Source organism: Struthio camelus, chromosome 3 (assembly GCF_040807025.1).
Source record: "Struthio camelus isolate bStrCam1 chromosome 3, bStrCam1.hap1, whole genome shotgun sequence".
In the NCBI taxonomy this organism is placed as follows: Eukaryota; Metazoa; Chordata; class Aves; order Struthioniformes; family Struthionidae; genus Struthio; species Struthio camelus.
The window spans coordinates 55,551,814-55,572,067 of record NC_090944.1 but is presented as its reverse complement, the minus strand read 5'-3'; the positions used below and the strand labels follow the sequence as shown (position 1 = coordinate 55,572,067).

Sequence of the window (20,254 nt, the reverse complement as noted above, 5' to 3'; positions counted from 1 at the left end):
TACAGGAAGAACCTTGCCGTGAAGAGCATCAACATTTTAAATGTTTTAAACTTTGTAGTGATTATTATATTTCACTCTTCCACACTCATAGCTTTGTATACTAAAAGAAGAAGGAAAAAAAGTGCAAGTGTTAACATGGATGAAATGTGAGCAAATTAAACTAAGCCTCTCCTAAGGGTTTTATTTTAACTTCTGATGTTAGAAAATACCACAACTGTCACCAATTTTTCTTTTGCTATTTTGCTATTAGCTACATTTTGGGGGTAAATTTTTTTGTATAAATCAAAAATGACATCAAGAAGCTATAACAAGAGGCTGTGTTCTGGTCTCCATTTCATTGATGTAAGTTTGGAATAATTCTCTTGACATCAGACAGATGCTTTTGGGTTTACAGTAGTCTCACTGAAATCAGAATCTTGCCTGTGTCTCTGTTGGGATGTGTAAATCTGTTTACATTTGCTCTACTGCAAAAACTGCTGCTTTTGTGGAAAAATCTTTCTGAAACACTTTATTATCCATTTCTTCAAATCAAATCACCAGAGGATATAATCATTCTGTCTATAGTCTTTTGTCATATTATAAGCAGGCTGAGGAGCACACCAATTCACCCAGCGAGGGGAGCAAACTCTCCAAGCTGTCAGGAACTCTGAATTGTGAAGACTTTGGAGAGCTGTGATCTTTTCACATCATTCCCATCAGATTCGCTTTGGGTCTATAGATGGAGAAGTCTTCAGTTTTATCCATACATAATATATTGAATATTGAGCAACTGAATATTGCTCAACATGAATGTTATATTTTGAATATAAATTAGTGGTTGAATAATTCAGAGAACTATAGAAAAAAGTATGACTGCTTAAGTTGTTCATATAGCGTAACTCGTCAAGGGAATAGTTTAGATAATGTTGGTGGCATTACTTCTATTGACTAAAAAGGGTTTTTGTTCAGGTTGTATGTGGCATATTAGCTCTTAGCTGTCATACATGCAGTCAAATATTTTCAAATATTTTTGTTTTTTCTTTGGGAGACTAGATGGGTAGGACTGATTATTTTTAAATAAATATGGAGTTTTTTTGGAATTTTCACTTTCTATTTGCTGATTTCGACCCCCCCAGGAACCTATCTTGCATTAGTTAGTAGGAGACTAGCAGATTTCACTGCAATTTGTTTCTTCATGGAAGTGTGCTGGACTTCCTCTGAATGGAGATTGGTTCCTCTGTGATGAAAGTTTCTTTGTTGAAAAGCACTCACTGTTATGATCTGTCCAGAATTTTCACATTTCTGAGAATTGAAACATTTTGTTAGAAAAACAGCTGTTTCAGAATCTTGCCAAACATGGAGCCTGAAAGCCCAGAGAGGAAATGTTTAATCAGGATTTAAAAATGGCATACCAAATAAAGTAAAATATTCATAATTTTTATAGTTTGTGCATTTTGATAGCTTTCCTTCCTGCTTACCATCAGGATTTGTCAAGTACTATTCCACGCAGAGCTAAACAAAGATTATGCTTTCGTATATAGTGAATTTATATTAAAATTTTCCTCTGCATACTTTTTTGAGCTTCTGAACTCTTTATCGGAATCTAGACAAACTATGCAATGTTTGTTTTGAATTTAGTGATTCTAGTGCTATTTAAAAATATGAAAATGGCTACTGATGGTTACTGGCTATGCAAAAATGGAAATGGCTTCTGATGACTGCTGCTACTTGCAATCCTATAGCATTGGCCACTGGTTGTGGTGGTAATTTTAAAAATGGAGGTTGCATAGTTCTCTAAAATATTGTGTTTAATAATTCAAATTAAAAACAAATTCAGGAGAATTTGATGGTCTGTGTTCTACAGAAGGTCAGAGTATAGTTTTACCCTTCTGATTTCGTAATTTGTCATTCTTAGAAGTTACTTGTGGCTTCATAATCTGTTATTACCATTAATAGTGACACAGATAGACATGCTGTGCAAGATCTGCTCTTTTGTTGTAGCTGTGGTTCGTGGAGCATGTGTGGCTTTGAAAACAGTGCAGGTTCTTTGATTTCTCTAGTTACTTGTAACTTTCTAATGTTTTTCACTCTGAGCTTCTTTCATAGCACATAACTCTTCAGCTACTACACTGTGGATTGGACATAATTTGTACTAATTTGAAGAATAGTGCTGATTAGGGCCCAAAGCTAATCCTAAATTCTAGTTGGTATGTTTGCATAATTTTCCTGTCTTTTTGTATGACGCTTATTCTTACAAAATTTGTTCCCATAAGTCCAATGAAACCTCACTGATGCTGTTTGATGCTAAATGTAGTGGATGCAAACATCATGCAGTTTTTCTTTTAAAAGTTGTGAGCTTCTGCAATGAGTATACACACTCTGAAAGACAACTTTTCACTGGTTTTTCACAGGTAGGAAATAGTATTCTTAAGAAAATATCAAAATAATTTAACCTTTATGATATTTATGTAGTTACATTTTTATTTATTAGTCTTCCTAAATCTGGTGAGCTAGCACCTCCATAGAGGAAGGAGAATATGAAAAACAGCATTAGGAAAGGAAGGCCCTGGAAGCCTGCAAGTTCTGCATTAATTTCTGTGTGTACCTGGAGTAGCAAAATAGCATTTACACTTCTGGGAAAAGTGGTGTGAATCTATACATGCATAATTAGAAAGTGTTTGCAGGGAGGGAGGGGGCTAATAAATGCTCTGAATTTGGTGGAAAGGTGTAAAAATATTTATAAAAAAAAAGTATGTGTGTGTATATACATAAATATATGCACATATATATATATATATACACACACACACATATATATACACACACACATATATATATATATGCATGGGTGTGTGTGTGTGTATATATTTTTTAACCAACAACATTCCAAAATACAGCAAAGAGGAAAACATGGCTTGAAGATTATTTATCTGTCTGGATGAGGAACATTGGAAATTCATTCTCTGAGGCTCATAGATTTTCCGTAAAACAGCATAGATTAGTCATGTTATACTGGTTTAGATTATTTTTTTAAACCAAAGTGCAATAAAACCACTGATTATAGGATGGAGCTTGTTGCTTCTAGTGTGATAATCCTCTATGTGATTGCCACATTTATGATAAATAGATAAAAATCTCATTAGTTTTTATAGCACAGCCTTCACTATAGAAGTCGTCATTATAGAGTGTTTATCTTGGATTGTTTCATGCTATATAAATCAGGATTTGATGACTAACATTTCTTTAGCTCACACCAGAAGATTTGTCTAGTAGTTTGTGAAAACTGAATCTCTTTTAGCTTTTTTAGAATGAAGAGCATTAAGCAAATGTCCTGTAGATTAATCAGTGAAATATGACAATTCAAAGGGAGATAATATCCAAACATATTTTCTGGATAAATTGCTAAGAAGTAAATATGTTTTTTGTTTTTTTCTTCTGTTCTGGATAGATAAGACGGGACGTATTATATTATGGCTGTGCATGTCAGTATAGAATTTGGAAGCTGCTACTAAAATGCTAGCATGATAACTTGAAGCTGACTTAAAAGTTCATTGGGCCACCTAGTGAAATTATGTGATGCTGAGGTTAATTGTATCTGACAAGCTATTTCTACCAACTAGTAGTGTTAATGCCTAAAGTGGTACGGAGGATTAACAGAAGATCTCAGCTTTTAATGGAACTTGTAGTTAGCACCCTTTTGTGGGTGAGAGAGTGTGCTATAGACCAGAGGTCTGAGCAGGATTCAGAGGCTAGCATGGAAGAAAATGCATCTTCTCTGTCATACTTCATAGTTGCTCTGACTAATGAATTTGATGCTCTGAAAACCCTGTAGCTGGAGTGCTGACTGCTTGTGCCATTTCGAACGAGTAAATGTTACTACTGAGTTGTTCCAAGAGTTGTGTTTCTGAGCTGTAGCGTGCCTGCTGACTGAATCAGACTCATTCACGAATTTTGCTTTAATGACTCAAATGACTTTTCAGTTAACAGTTTCTTATTTTTGAATTGCCCTTGGAGCATCAACACACAAATATCCTTTTAATGAAATGACTGATTTAGAATATCTTCGTTATGTGTGATCTTATTTAAGCATAAAACGTGAAACCTTGTGATAGTTGTAATAGTGAATTTCCTAGGACAGAATTGGGTAGCACACTGAAGTGAAAAGTAAGACTCAGACATTCATATAAGGGCAGCCTTGAGTAACTCTTTCTTGGCTGTGGAAAGAAATGCTTCTCAATGGTCTTTCACGTTGGTTCATATTTATGTAAAAATGGCACTTAAGACACTAAAGTGTGTTTGTCAGGAGTAGCACTCAGATTGTGCTCTGTTTGAACTCATTTGTGATTTGCCTAGGATTCTAGTGATAAATCAGCTGTGGATCAAAAGCTGAAAATAGTTGCATCTCATTCACCTTTAGTTAAAAACAAACAAACAAACAAACAAACAGGAAAAAAAAAAAACAGAAAAACCAGATTCTGCCATCCAGTGGCTACTAGTCCAGTAAGAAAAAAGGAGTTTCCCTGCTTTATCTGAAAAAGAATTGATGTGTATGAGGCTTCACTGCTGTTAGTATGCCAAAGGGAAAACATGGTTTTCAGCTTTAAAGCCAGATATAGTTACTAGAGTTGACAATAAAAATTGAAAAAGCAAAACTGGTAGAGTAGGCAGATGTTACTAACGGGGGATTTATGTTCATTCAGCTGCAATTTCCATTGGTTTTAGTCATTTTTAAGAGCAGAACTACTTTTTGTTAATTGCTTAGCTGCACTTAGTTTGGAGTAAACCCAACATTTTGGGAAGGAGCATCTGTAATATTTTTTTTCAGCTACACATGAAATTAGTTTGAGTAGTCGAAGGTACTGTTTTCTCTGGAATTCCTTACTCCTGTAGTTTTTTTAATGCTTAATATGTTCTTACAGAGTCAGTTGTCAAAGAATGTTGTCAGGTGCATTGATTTGTCAGCGTCTTTTGCATTGCTTGAAAATTAATCAGATAGTATGTTGAATGAAAGCCTAGATTCGGGTCTAAATATCTTTATTTAAAAAATACTTTTTGTTCTTAATCAGGTTTTTATAGGTTTTGTTTGTATTAATCTTAACTCTGTTCCTAATGTTCCTGTTTCAAAAGATCTAGCATCTGTCTAGAAAAGCAAATCGTGATCTTTTTTTTTCTTTTCTTTCCAAGTTTTGTTACCCGGTTTCCTCTGGTATTTCCTGAACATTATTTATTTATTGCTAGTTAGCAAGTCACTCTTAATCTATGATGTGATTTTTACTATTTCCTGATAGTAAAACAGGCAGAAAATTGTATTTATTTGTTTATTTATCTATTTATTTATACATTTGAATTTTTCTTATTTATAACAATTACTTGTCCCATGGCTACGGTAAATGTAATTTTTTCCAAATATTGACAATATATTCCTGTAGGCATTACTTTAGGAAAATGCTTAAAGATATGCTTTATTTAATTGTGTGAGCAATCTCACAACTGTAAGGAGAGTTGTATATTTAAAGCTATACACGTTCAATTATATACTTGTGAAAAATTGCTGTAGTTCTTTGCTGGATGTACTTTTAACTGACTTCATTTAGGCAACTGTGTTTCTTTTCTTTAAAAAATGTTTCTTAAAATACTAAAAGTATTGTGCCACAAAGTATTTTGCCAGTTAAATTATGCAATCTCCAGCTATGTTTGTGTATTTCCACAGATCCTTTTGTGTGCTCTGCAAAGTGTTTATGTAACTTCTAAGACTAACTAGCTGTAATGAGAGAGAAAAGGAAAAATATAATCCTTTTCAAAGATATATCAAGAAGTCCCAAAATGAAGTAATAGGCAAATTAGAAATTTAAAATGACTAAGGAGGCCATAAAAATGGTTGAATGAACCCTGGTAGCAATAATGTGGTTGGCCTGTCTCTAGCAAGCCCATTAGCTCTTTAGAATAGTCCTCTTGATGAAGATGAAAGGAACTGCGAAGATGATGCACCAAGTAAGCATTACACATATACAAAACTTGATGGTAAACAAATGAGCTATCCCCCTGCAATCTTAACTATAAAAGAATATTAAAATTGATGATTGTTGTAATCTTGAAATTCAGATGCTACAAGACTTAAGTAAACCTGATGAAAAATTCTAAAATTACTTGTGTTTTCTTCACCTAAAATGCTTAACAGTTTAGATATTTGGATATGTTTGGGATGTACACAGATGTTTCAATTCTATACATGCAAATGCAAACCATGACGCTTAGTGGAACTGAATAGAACTTTTATTTAGTTTAGGTTTTGTTTGTTGTTTTTTTTAATCTTGAGCTACAAGTTTTCAACCTGAAAGCTTTGTTAAGACAAAGGTACTCCTAAATTTAAAAGGACATTAATTAAAAAAGAAACTATTAAGTTACGTAGCATTTTCATTGACTCTTGACAATGAATGTAATTTTCTTAATATTGAATGTCCTCTAGAATAAAAAGTCTACTGTCACTAGCCCAATCAATTAGAAGTACATCACTCCTCTACGGTTAAGAGTGTTGTTATGTGTTCTGAAGATGCTGCCCTAAATTTGTAATTTGTATCTGAGTGCAAGCAGTTGCAGCAAAATCATAGACCTAGCACTGTTTGTAGAAAAGTTTTCTTTCTTTAAATAAAATAATGAGTTTGGATAGCCAATGAAGCTTTCGTTGTTAAGTCTGCATTACTTCTGGAAGTGATAAATTTGGATCCTACTCAAATATATTTGCTTCTTTCAGTTAAACAATATTTGGAATAGCAAATCTCTGTAAATTAACTGAAAAGCCTGTACTAATGGAAAGAGGAACTTCCAAAAGATGCTTTCAGGGTCATTCTTTACATTTAATTTGTAGTTCTGCAGTTTATTACAATTAATAAATTACAGTTTCTTGCATTTAATAAAACTGATAACTCTCCAAATTATCAGTAAAATACTTTTTATGATTATTAGTAGGAGCAGCGCAAGTAATGAAATCCAAATTCTTTTCTGCAGTAGAATGGAAATAATTCTGTGGTCCACAAACTCTTTTAAGTGTCTATGAAATGTAACTAAGAAAAATCAAGTCTTTCATTAAATTAAATTAATATCTTAATGATCCATGGTTCTGTTGCAAAAATTTTACCATTCTTCAAATAAAATTTTAACCATCTGCAACAGTTCTTTCTGGGCAACAAGCTACTTTTTGAAAAAGAACAAGAGGAATAATGAAGCATATTTGTAATTCAAGATATCTGATTTATACAATTTAAACATGTATTAAGTAATTTAACACTCTGAAAACATTGTCAAAGTCTCTCTGGGACTGAGGTAGACATTTGATTTTCTTTTTGGAAGCTGTGGTTTGTTATATGTATTCCTGGAGACAGAGGTGTACAGTAACAATAGCAAGAGAGAGATTTCCTCAGAATGAGAGAAGGCTGAAAGATGTTGTTACTGCTTTTTTTCCAGTGTGCCTTAGTATAATTAAACTTTATTGCACACAATTAGTTGTAAATATATATTTTTTTAATCATCTGTTTCTTCAGCAGTTTCTTGAGTGTTGCTGCCTCCCCTTGTAGTTTGTCATCCTAAAGATATATACTCTACTACTATGACTATTGCTGTTTTACTGATTTTTACCAATAAATGGTAATACAATCAGAACTATTATTAATAGATAATTATTCTAGTATGCCTTCATTTTATTCACACTATTTTGATTTTAAAAAGTGAAATACTGAAACAGCATGTGGCTGAGGAGCTCCATTAATGTTAAGAGATGTTATCCTCATACATTTTGGGTTTTTTTATGGATTCAAAATTTGTGGATTAGGATTGGTAGCCTCAGAATAAACACTTGTGAATGAGTAATAAATATATTTCAACAGTTATTGAGTTTTGTTACCGTGCATTCTATATCTTATTTTTTAAGTATGCATGCGCGCGCGCACGCACGCACACACACATACACACATATGTATATAAAAATCCAAAATACATGTATTGCTTCTTTTAACAGATTGGACAACTTGCATTTAAAGGCATGAAACGACTAAACCGAATCCAATCTATAGTTTTTGAGACTGCCTACAACACAAATGAAAACATGCTAATCTGCGCACCCACTGGAGCTGGGAAGACTAACATCGCCATGCTAACAGTCCTTCATGAAATTCGCCAACATGTTCAGCATGGTGTTATCAAAAAGGATGAGTTTAAGGTAGGAATTTAATGAACCAAGGAACAGCTTTTTAACTTCTAAGATGAAACCTATTATATGTTATACATGTGATATGAAATCAGGACATTTTCAAGGGTATTATATTTTTCCAAGTCAAAGATAAGGCTAGTTTTGATTTACTTCATTATTGTTAAAGCTATTCCTGTTTGTGTTCTAAAAATCTTATTAGCCATGTGAAAAGCTATGAAAATGCATTTAGCTTTGATGCAGAACCAATTTTCAAAGTGACGAGGCTGTATAAATAAAATCCATTGTCCTTTAAACAGCTGCATACTTATCCAACAAAGATAACTACTTTTCATATATCACTATTAGGATTCCTCACTGTAAGTGCCTGGCATCATATTTCACAATAAATTGTGATTTGTAATGGTTGCCATGAAACAAATGACATTGTGGGGTTTGCTCATTTATCAAGCTAGTGTCCTTTTGGTGCAGATTGTGTATGTTGCTCCTATGAAGGCTTTGGCAGCTGAAATGACAAATTACTTCAGTAAGCGTCTGGAACCACTAGGCATTGCTGTGAAAGAGTTGACTGGTGATATGCAACTGTCAAAAGGTGAAATTCTGCGAACACAGGTATGCTTAAGACTTTAAATTATTGCCCTATGTGCACGTTCGTGTACTGTTCCTACATATACTGGTCCTATCTTGTCTTGTTTTTCTTAAACTTCATTGTAAAAGTATTGGTGAAGCGGCTGAAATGTTATTACTGAGTATGTAATTATGCTGGTTATGTTGTAAAATGTGACAAGTGAGAAAATTCAAATTGATTAAAATACTAATGTCTGAAATATGATCTAAAATGATACGTTTATTAAATTTTTGAGGTTCTCCCATTTAGTCTTGCTGCTGTGTCTCAAAATAGGTTCTCTCATTTTCTCTCAAAATAGGCCCTTGTGCCCCACTTTCTTATAACCTTTGTATTAAATCAGTAAGTAATTTTTCATTACTTCTATGATTGAAGAACATTTCTGAAACAGTCATAAAAGATACTGCTATTAAAAAGATGCAGGAGGAAGGTGCTGCAGCATGATTTGGTGTACCTTTCTCTGTGCATTCCAAGCTGTCATTGGTATTCATCCAGAAGGCATCCATATCTCTTGTTATTCCATATATTTTTGGTGTTATATATGAGATTAGTTTACTTCCATATTGTTCCAGACTGTGCCTTGAATATTTATTGACAGTATTGTGGCTCCAAAATCCAAGCTTTTCTAAAAAGTTATTTCTAATTTGCCTAATAACGAAAAAAAAACCTTAAAAATAAAAATCAAAATAATCAAATATTTTACTCACTCTTATGACAACCTTTGCCAGTCTCCCCGAGATACTCAGTTTGCTGGATCTGTTTTGTCTGAAATGTTGAAGTGAGTTGTTAGATATTGACACTCATTTCTTCTTACAGAAGAAAAAGGGAAATTGTTTCTTCCAATTTTAACCTGCTTCTCGCATCTTGTGCAGTGAAAGCCACAGCAACTACTTATCTGCCTATAAGAATCTTAATACCTATTCCACTGCCAAATATTTTTACACAAATGAGTGCTTCACTGAATCTGTGAGCAGAAGAAAACACTGAATCTGTGAGCAGAAGAAAATAAACTGATTACAAAAATAAATAAGCCTAGCTATTGTACTGGTCCCATTATAAATATTTATCTTACATGTTTATGCTTTTTTCATAGTTTACATAACTTTCCACTTTTTTTTTTCCATAAAAAAAGAAAAAACTAGGAAAGTGAATGACCCTCCAGTTGGTGTTTATGTACCAGCTGGTTGTGTATGCTAAGCGTGTTTGTTTACTGACACAGTATTATCCAAGAGTCTCTAATGCTTAACATCACTTAAAACACTAATGATATTAAGTGTACTTTTTACTTGTAATGATATTAAGTGTACTTTAAGTGTACGTTTGCTAAGTTGTTTCAGTGTGTTCTTTATAGTATTTAAATGGAAAATATTAGAGAGAATAAACTGTGTCTTTTCCTGGGTAGCGCTTCAGCTATCACAAAGGTTTTTTTGTCCAAAGACAGCTGACTGGGTGGTTGTGCTGTTGGACTTTGAGTATGTAGTTGTCAGTCTTTGTTTTACACAGTCTAGAAATTACATAATACAACTCTGAAATCAACTTATGGGCTTTCAGATCAGCTATCTTTGACTTTGTGCTTGCAATAAATACAGTAATAATAGTTCTCTTTTGAAACTTTAGAGTATATAACTGTGTTTGGACAAGTACGAATTTCTAATGTAAGCACTAAGTCTGAAAACGCTGCCCTACGATGGCGCAGTGTAGTGTAAGCAGGTGTAGTCTTAAAGGCCTCATTAGCTCTTAAAGGTAGTGGACATGGAAAACCTGTAGGAGAGAATTTCTCTTAAATGTTTTATACATACATAACATGAAACAAAATTAAGATCCTTGGCACAGCACAGTGAAAACTTATCAAAAATTTCTTCTTCTTATATAAAACTTACCCCTCCCACACACCACCATTTGCCTGCTTTTAAAGGTATTGTTGTTATTATTATTCATTTTTTAAGAAAACTTATTTTAGTATTGTATTGCATCTTTGGTTACTATGAGTGCGTCTCATTTTTTAAATGAGTGCATCGGCGGCTTTGTACAAGGTGTGTTACAGTAGGATCCTTGTCAATAGCTAGGGTCCTAATTCAAATAAATACATGTAAATGGGACTGATGTTTTAAAGTCGAAATAAAATTTCGGGCATATTTTTGCTTTATGCTGTGCTTCAGGCCTGCAGATACAAACCAAACTTTTTTAACTGGACCTCTGTCCCTTGGAGGCCTGTGATGAGTCTTGCTCGCTACAGGTGCATTTAGGTTAAGGCTAGTTATCAGTACTTTCTCTGCTGCTAAAATTATGTGGTAGTTGATATAAAATCTGGTCAACTTTGAAAGCAGGCTAACTTACCCAGTCTATTGACCTCTATATATTCTGTTCCTTCCTTCTGATATTCTTGGCGATAAAGGGATTCAGGGAGCAGGTGGATCAGGAGAAGGAAATTTATTATCAATTAAATAAGTATTACATAAAAATGAGTCAAAATGTTATGTGAGTAATCATAATTCTGCCACTGCTGAATTAATGAATACATGTTGTTTGCCACTTTCTTGTAGTATAGATTTTTTTAAATATATGAAAGTGTTTCCATTTTTTTTGTTGTTGATCAAGAAACTGATCTTACAGATATCTTACATTTTCTGTAGCATGTACCTAGTACTAAAGAACTTCAAGTTCCACCGGAAGAGAGAGATATTTTTACTGAAGTGCAAGGCTGCACCTGTCAACACGGGCCTGCTAGCCTTCATAAGAACATGCGTTCCTAAAACTTTTAGGTTTGTGCAGCCCTCAAACTATCTCTGTCTTTTTTCTGTCATGAATTTAGTAAAAAATTAATTACCGGCACAATTAAAGAAAGTGGTATTTGCAAACATATTGTGAATCTGAAATTAGTTTACTTTCCACTTGAAGTGCTTTCACATTTCTCCTTAAGGTAGATAGTAACTGGGAAATCTAGAGGAGCAATCACCCATTCTTTAAAAATATATCTTCCTCATCAACATTTGTAGTTTCACAACTCTCACAAATTCCAAGATGTTCAAATAATTGCACTTGAAAGGTTAAATTTGTTTGCTATCGCATCTTGCATAAATGATTATGCAGAGGCATAAAGGGAAAGATTAGCCTTGTCATCAGTGCAGCTCAGTTTACCCCCCCCCCAAAAAAAAGAAAAGAAAAAAAGTCCTGCTAAACCTGACTTGCATTGTCACTTAGAAAATGGGCAACTGGTTGTCATTTTTGTTCTCTGCTACTTATGCAGTACAAGCTGAAATAATGCTGTTGATTTCAGAGTTGTTTCTCACATTTCTTACAGTTTGTGTCAAAACTATCTTAACATTTGGCTAAGAGAACATCCTTCAAAGCTTTTAATTTGGAGAAGAGGTATCACTTTCGTTTGCCAAGTGCAGAACATGTTGAGGAGCTTAAAAATGTGAATGGTTTCCAAGATCTTGATTAAGGAAAAGAAAAACACCAATAACGAGACACAATAACTTTTCATTATAGTATTATACAGTTTATAAGATTTGAAGAGAAATGAGTCTTGATCCTTGTAAGTGTATTGTGCCAGTTGTGGATCTTGCTTTTTCAGGGCTTTTATTTTCTTTTTAGACTTGCATTTAAAAGCTTCTTTTGTGGTTTATAACTTAGTTTCTGCTGTTCCTTAAATAAAGTGAGTGCTTTCCTTGAAAATGTACTTTTAGATGTTTTGAATCCAGGAGATGTTAGCTTATTCAAATTTTGTTAGCTGGTTAATTTTCTTTTTAATTTTAACTAGCTGTTTATACTAGAAATAGCAGTAGTTTGGAATGAAAGGGCATTTCTTATTGAAAAGCATGGGTAATATTGCAGCACTGATAGCATATTTGGAAGAAGGCAGTGTTGCAAATAAAAAGAGAATTTGTGTAAGCTGCATTTGCATTGGCAAATACATTTGTCTGATTACTGGTACAGAATGCTTTCCTTGAGGAGGAAGTAGCCTGAAGGACTGAATATATTTTGACATCTCAAAGATTAGCTGATTAATTGTAGTTGTGATGGCAAGGCAGAAGTGAGAAGTGAAGCGGAGACCACAGAAGTGTCAGAGCTGAGTAGGGCAAGTTGTTCTGAGAATGGCAAACGGCAGCAGGACCTTTGAGTAATATGGATGATCACCCTGATAGAGTCTGTCAGCTGATAGACTCTGATAGTAAGCCTTGAAGGCTTTATTCCCTATTGGAATCTGATACTAATAAAATGGAATAATGCTTTTTTCTTAAGTTCTTATCTGCAATATAAAACTAATCAAGTCTGAAACTATTTGAAGCAAGAGAGGGCTATAAACTTGAGGTGCCTTCTGTTTCTTTTGTCTGCAGGTTTCTTTCTCTGCTATACTGTTTCTCATTTCCTGCATTTCAATAAGGTGTAGAGATGCTTCTAGGTAAAAGCAGAGTGAAGTTGATTCTTGCTGCCTTTTCTTCTACTGGGGAAAGTGAAATGCATTTATTTTGTTAATTTTTAGTGCATTATGTCCGATTGGATTCTGCTATATATTTTGTTCTATTCCATGTGTATACAAAACCTACGGTTAAAATCTGGATATGCATATTGTAAATATATGAGATAGTGATTCTCTACAGGAGTTACTTATTTACTTCCTTTTTTTTAAAAAGCATTGCCCATTTTATACCTATGTATAACCAAAAATTAGGACATCTTTACATTAGGAAAAAGGGAAAATTGATGAGAGAATTTAATTTTGAAATTGATGGGGGGGTGGGAGTTTGTGCTCAGCAGCTGGTAAAAGTTAGCAATGACAGAATTATCGCTAAATCATGTTAGATATTAAGATTCTTTTTTCCCCACTGATAGACCTATTTATCTCTGAAACTATATAAGTAGTTCTAATTGAAGCCTGACATCTGTTCTGTTTGAAAATCTTTTGAAGTACTAAATTGCTGTAGGTCTGAAAATGATTGAGTAATAGTATATTATTTTACATATCTTTAGAAAGACTCTAAAACACCCTATTAAAAATGTATGATAAATCTGATAAGTCCACAGAAGTAGTATTACTAATGTCAGATTCTTCCAGTAAAAAGGATTTTTATATAGAAGAAAATGCTTGAGAAAGAGCTTTTTTTTTTAATTTAAAGGTTTTAGTAGGAATTCATAAGTGCTGTTGATGTGAACTTTCAGAGCAGTAACAAAGAAAGAGTCCTAAGAGTAATTATTAAGAAGATTTTAATAAATAGTGTGCAAAAAAGACCTCCTAGGCTCGCTTGCTAAACCTGAAGATCCTGGAGACTGGCTATTTATTGAATCTGTGTATGCAACAATGTAATACAACAGATAAGAATTTGGTGGATTCACAAAAAGAATTGACTAGTTTACATTTCTGTAACCCTTAAAGCAGAACAGAATCAAGATAACCACCTGATCTTTGGGGTTTGCAGCATGCCATTAATAGCAAGTAGGTTTGCTTTTTGGTTGCATATGTAATGCAAATATGTATGAAATTACTCTGCTTGAGCAAAGTGAAACATTGTGAAATTAAAACATGGAAAAGTGTTAGCTTTAGCAGTCTTATCCCCACAAATAGGTTTCTATTTCTAATTCTAAACTGATTGTGTTAATAACCTAGCTTTCAAAATGTCTTATTTAGAAGGGTATCAAATAGGATGCAGAGGATCTTTATTTTGTTTTATTGAATGCAAGGGTGTCATCTTACCCTGCAAGTCATCGTACTCATGCAAAAATGTTTCGATACAGTGACCAAGGAGTAAGAAATTTCTAAATTTAGAATATTTAGGTCTTCTCCCTAAATAATGGTTCTTTTGTGAGTCTCATCACTGGTAAGCAGGGCACGCTTATGGCATATAGCAACCTGGTGGTCAGTAACTCCCGGCTCCTCAGTTGCATGGAGTTTGTCCTTCTCAGATGTCAGAAGGAGAAACTGGAATCCCCGAAGATGTTTGGTGGGGGAGCAGGGGAAAAAGAACTCGTAGCTCTTCTAAGAGCGCCCTCCTCAAATACCTAGAATAGGGACCAGCAAAAGGGGAATTAAAACATAACCTGGATTAGGTGAACCGGCCAGTGCGTTGGTAAACTACAAGTATCTGAAGCTGGACAATGTACTTAGGCCCTCTCCTTTCCAGTTTGAGTTTGCTTCCATAATACTCCCATCCACTCACCCCAGGAGCACTAACTTTTCAGTTTGTTAGTATTATATTAGTTGACCTTTTAAAGACTGGGAAGAAGTTCTTCCATGGTTGCCATTTTTATGAGTTATATGGCTTTTCCACAATTTTTTCTTTCCATGTATCAGCTTGGGGAAATAGTAAGGTAGGTGAAAAGATTGATATTAAACAACAGAGAGGCATTTTTGGTCCCTAAATGTTCAGAGGCAAACTTCTTTTTCTGAGTTCTTTAGCCCTCTTGTATATAAAGGAAGTGACTTTGTGACTTTACATCTGTGGAAGGATGTAGGATTCTTGGTTGTCTCTGAGGAAAATAATTGAGAAAGGAGTTATAACTTGTGCTCATATAGAGATATTTGGATAACGGGCTCTGTGGGGCTGAGTTCCTAAACTTGTTCCTTAGTTAAATTGTAGTCCTACATTTTATTTTTTGTTTGTGTCTCTGGGACAATTGCATTGTTTTGTCAGCCTGGTGTTACCAGGCTGTGCCTTCTGCGTTGTACTTCTTCCTTTTTTTCGTGTAAGTCTTCCAATATACCAGTGTCATTATTGGAAGCCCTTCTGATTTACTACTGTCCCATTAATATATGTGCCTATGACAGCTAAGCTTTTGCCAAAGGGGAAAAAGTACTAATACATGATCAAACGGTAGCAGTTTGAATAAAAAATGGTAGTCCTTCATAAGGAACTGGAGGTACGGCTGATGACCTAAATTAGTTTCTAGATTTATGATAGAATCCATCTTGATATTACAATGAGCTTCCATGCTTTAGAAATGAGAATGAATCACTAATTACCACTGTAAGACATTACATTTTATTTGAAATAATTTCTTTTTCAAATATACAGACATAGTAGTTTATACTTCATGCCTGTTTGCCTGCTGTTGTTGCATAATCTGTAGAATTTTAGAAGAGCCACTAAGTAATTTGCTTTCTGTTTAATAGTCCATTGCCACCTACTCTGATAAAATGTGTAACTGAATGGCATTCTTTGATATGACTCACTGGGCAAAATCTCTATTTAGGTATTCTAGATTGGGCTGGAAGATGGGAAGTAATTTTTGTTTCAGCAGAAAAATCCAGTTGAAATGATGCCAAATACAATTACAGTAATTTTGAACAACAGGAAAAGCTTTTTTTACGTGTTCTGTAGTTATATGATATAGGGTTTTGTATGTAATTGCGTTCTTGGTTGTGTGTTTTCTTTTATTGGAAGTAATTATGTTCATGCCTGACTTATCTCCATTTTCTGCAAGTTTTTCTTAACTGTTTTGGAATCACAGTTTTTTTTTTTTTTTAACCAATTTATCTAATTCTTTTGTATCATATTTTAACTCTTACCTGAAAATATACATATATTTCATTTGGATGAAGAGTTTTCTTGCTGTAAACAGATACCCTTTTTTCCTCCAGTGCGCAAATTTTTCATTTACTTTAAGCTTTATCAGAATAAATTCAGTTTTAATATATCTATACTTGAAGCACTTGCATTAATCACTGTCTCTGCAGAGGTTTGATATTACAGTGGAATTTTAAAAGTACTAGTATAGAAGTAGAAGGAAAATAATTGTGTTTTGGATATGTCATTGATCCACACTGCAACTGAATATATTGAGAAAAAAATATTTACTGCTGTTGCTTTTTAGTTGTGTGGCTAAGCCCAACAGTGTCACCTGCAGGTGAATCAAACAGATTTCATAATTTTTCAAGTGGAAATCTGAGACATATGAGATAAGTTATGTATTGAAAATGACTGAATAACTTTCTAATGAATATTTTAAATCAATTTTGCCTCTTATTCTTGTATAAAATTAACTGCAAGCATGTCATGATTTTCTCATATTAATTCTTTAAGTGCTTGCTAAAAAATCTTGAAATCAGACTTTAATGTGTATAAAAGGTGTCTATTGAAAATATTATGTTCATTTACTACTTAAAATCAAGCTATACTGAAAATGCATGTGTCATTAAAGTTTGTTTACTGTGGATGTTTTTGTACAGGTGAAGGTTCATTGTTTTATTGATCATTCATCTCGATTTATTCTGGTAGAATAGTGCAGAAGTAAATACCATGAAGTCAAATGCAAAAAACATTGCATTTGGGGAAAAATTCAAATAAATAATCACATTATTAATTTACACATGTAAAGCTTATTATTCTTAGACTCTTATATCTGTCACTTCAGTATGACAGACATTAATGATACCGAAGCTCACCTTTAAGTAGAATAACATGTGGATTGAGTTTATGTTAACAGAGAGGACTGCTTCTCTTTGATCATTCTTTCAAGCTTCAGAATCTTCCTTTCTCTTTTGCCAGATTTGTAATTACTATAAAAAAGTAAAAATCAGGATAGTTAGTATTTAACTTTTGTTTGACTGGGACTGAATGAATCAATTTCTGTCTTGACCCTTAACATGACTGTTTTTGTAATTATATTTTTACAATGGAGGGGTCAACCAGCAGCTCCTACATTACATGCAAGTTGCAAAGTACTTCTAATGTTTTAACGTATGCTGTGAATATTAGCAGCAGTCGGGGAGGCTTCTGGGTAATCCAGATGCCTAATTGTGGAAAGACGCAAAACCAGTTTGAGCTGCTAAGTTGCTCTCACACTTCTGCAAGTTCTGAAACTCCTACAGGAAGGCATGAGCTTCTTGTTCCCCTTCTGTCACTCCAGGGGAATGTACTCTTGTGGCTTTTAAGCATACAAAGCTTTTAATAGCTTTATGTAGAATATCAAGTGTTGGCTAGTCAGCTGTAGTGTTTAAAGACTACAGTTTTACAGTACACTGCAGTACACTCTACATGTACTTAAAGTGGTTAGTTTACATAAGATTCAATAGTATATTAAGCTGATTTCTTCAGTCTTCACAGACACTGATTTTGGTTTGAGCTGTTTTTAGAGTATTGCAGTTCATAGAAAATAATTTAGACAGGGTCATCCAACATTAAATGTTATCTCTTCATATCAAAGGCACAGTGCTAAGCACATGATTTCTTTGGTGCTCCTTTCACTAGGTCTTGTTTAACTATGTTTTCAAACAGTCTATCTTATGTAGTTGTATACTTGCCAGGTTGCTTTTCTTTGCTACTTCCCCCCAAACAGATATTTTACCCCTTAATGTTACTTTGGCTGGGTAGCCTTGATAATTTAGGGTTGGGTTTTTTTTTTCCTAATAGAAAGTTTCAGAAAACTTTCATTTAATTGTATACTGAAATATAATATTGTAGATACAGTATTGTAGCTGTAAAACTTCAGATAGCTTAATATGTTTATTTTGCACAGTACGATTGAGATTTTACAGCTTTAATCTTCTGTGCACTCCTGATAGTTTTCACTTGCTCTGCTTCAGGAAATGCAACGTGCATATGGGTGTTAGAGCTTATATGTGAATATTCAGCAGTTTCAGTGACAAGCGAAGTAGTCTGGCATTCAGAACTGATGAAAGAGCATGTTACTGCAATATTTTTCATGCTCTTTTATGAATCCCTTAATCAGTATATGATACTAATGAGTTCAATAAGGTTCTTTAGATGGAAAACAAAAGCTTTCAAACTTCAAGAGTCTCTAGCAAATTCATGAACTTGTTATTGCTAGTTGCTGTCTCCAAGCTCAAAAATGGTCCATCCCAATGAACAGAGAGTCAAGTAAGAGTAGCAGAAGGCCTGCAGGATGTTCAGACAACACTCAAACATAAAAAGAAGCATACAAGAGATGGAAACAGGGAAAGGTGACCCGGGAAGACTATAGACACTAAGCATGCAAGGATGAGATTAGGAAGGCCAAAGCCCATCTGGAGTTGAATCTGGCATGGGACAAGAAGGGCAACAGAAAGGGCTTCTGTAGAAGGAAGGCTAGGGAAAATCTCTGTCTGCTGTTCAGTGGAATAGGGAATCTTGTGATAAAGGGCACAGAGCAGGCCAGAGTATTCAGTGCCTTCTTCACTTCAGTCTTCACTGGTAAGATTGACCCTCAGCAATCCTAGATCTCTGAGACCAGTGGGAAAGTCCAGAGCAAGGAAGAGTTATTCTCAGTGGACGAGGATGAGGTTAAGGAACATTTAAAAAAAACTGGACATGCACAAGTCCAGGGGACCTAATGGGATGCACACACGCATGCTGAGGGGTGCTGGCTGATGTAATTGTGAGGCCACTCCCAATTATCTTTGAAAGTTCACCGTGACTGGGGGGGAGGTTCCTGAGAACTGGAAGAAAGCCAGTATCACTCCTCTCTCCAAGAAGAACAAGGAGGATCCCGGGAACTACAGGCTGGTCAACCTAACCTTGACCTATGGGAATGTGATGGAGCCAATAGTCCTGGAAAGCATTTCCAAATATACAGAGGGCAAGAAGGTGGAGTAGTCCCGTATAGGGAGTAGTCAGCCTGGATTTCTGAAGAGGAAATCATGCATGACCAGCCTGACAGCCTTCTCTGATGAGATGACTGGCTTGGTGGGTGAGGGGAGAGTAGCGGCTGTTGTTTATCTGGATTTCAGCAAGGCTTTTGACACTGTCTCCCATAACATGCTCTTAGAGAAACTGATGAAGTAGAGGCTAGATAAGCGGTCAGTGAGGTGGACTGAAAGCTGGCTGAACTGTCAGGGTCAAAAGGTTGCGATCAGGGGCCCAAAATCCAGCTGGAGTCAAGTAGTGACTTGTGTGGTCAAGTAGTGGTGTACCTCGGAGGTTGATATTGGGTCAATACCGTTTAACCTCTTTGCTAATGACCTGGACGATGGGACTGAACGCACCTTTAGCAAGTTTGCAGAGGATACAAAAGTGGGAAGAGTGGTTGAAACACCAGGGAGTTGTGCTGCCCTTCGGAGGGACCTCAGCAGAGTGGAGAGATGGGCAGAGGGGAACCTCCTGAAGTTGCACTACAGGAACTGCCAAGTCCTGCCCCTGGGGAGGAACAACCCCCTGCACCAGTGCAGGCTGAGACTCGACTGACGGGAGAGTCGCTTTGCAGAAGAGGCCGTGGGCATGCTGGTGGAGAACAAGTTGAACCTAAGCCAGCAATGTGCCCTTGTGGCAAAGAAGGCCAATGGTATCCTGGGCTGCATTATAAAGGGCATTATCAGCACATCGATGGAGGTGATCCTTCCCCTCTACTCAACGTAGGTTAGACTGCATCTGGAGCGCTGTGTCTTAATTCTAAGCTTCCCAGTACAAGAGACGCATGGACATTCTTTGCAGTGAGGGTGGTCAGACACTGGAAAAGGTTGACCAGAGAGGCTGTGGAGTCTCCATTCTCAGCATGGTCCTGAGAAACCTGCTCTA

General features: G+C 35.2%; 1 protein-coding gene across 4 annotated transcripts in view; it reads left to right on the top strand.

Moving 5' to 3' along the window:
* The window catches only part of ASCC3 (activating signal cointegrator 1 complex subunit 3), a 287,466-nt gene that overhangs the window by 69,957 nt on the left and 197,255 nt on the right, over positions 1–20,254 (top strand). For all 4 annotated transcript variants that reach the window (XM_068937883.1, XM_068937886.1, XM_068937884.1 and 1 more), the window contains 2 exons: positions 7,991–8,191; positions 8,651–8,791. In XM_068937883.1, coding sequence (XP_068793984.1) covers positions 7,991–8,191; positions 8,651–8,791 — 342 coding nt within the window. The remainder of the gene's footprint in view (positions 1–7,990; positions 8,192–8,650; positions 8,792–20,254) is intronic.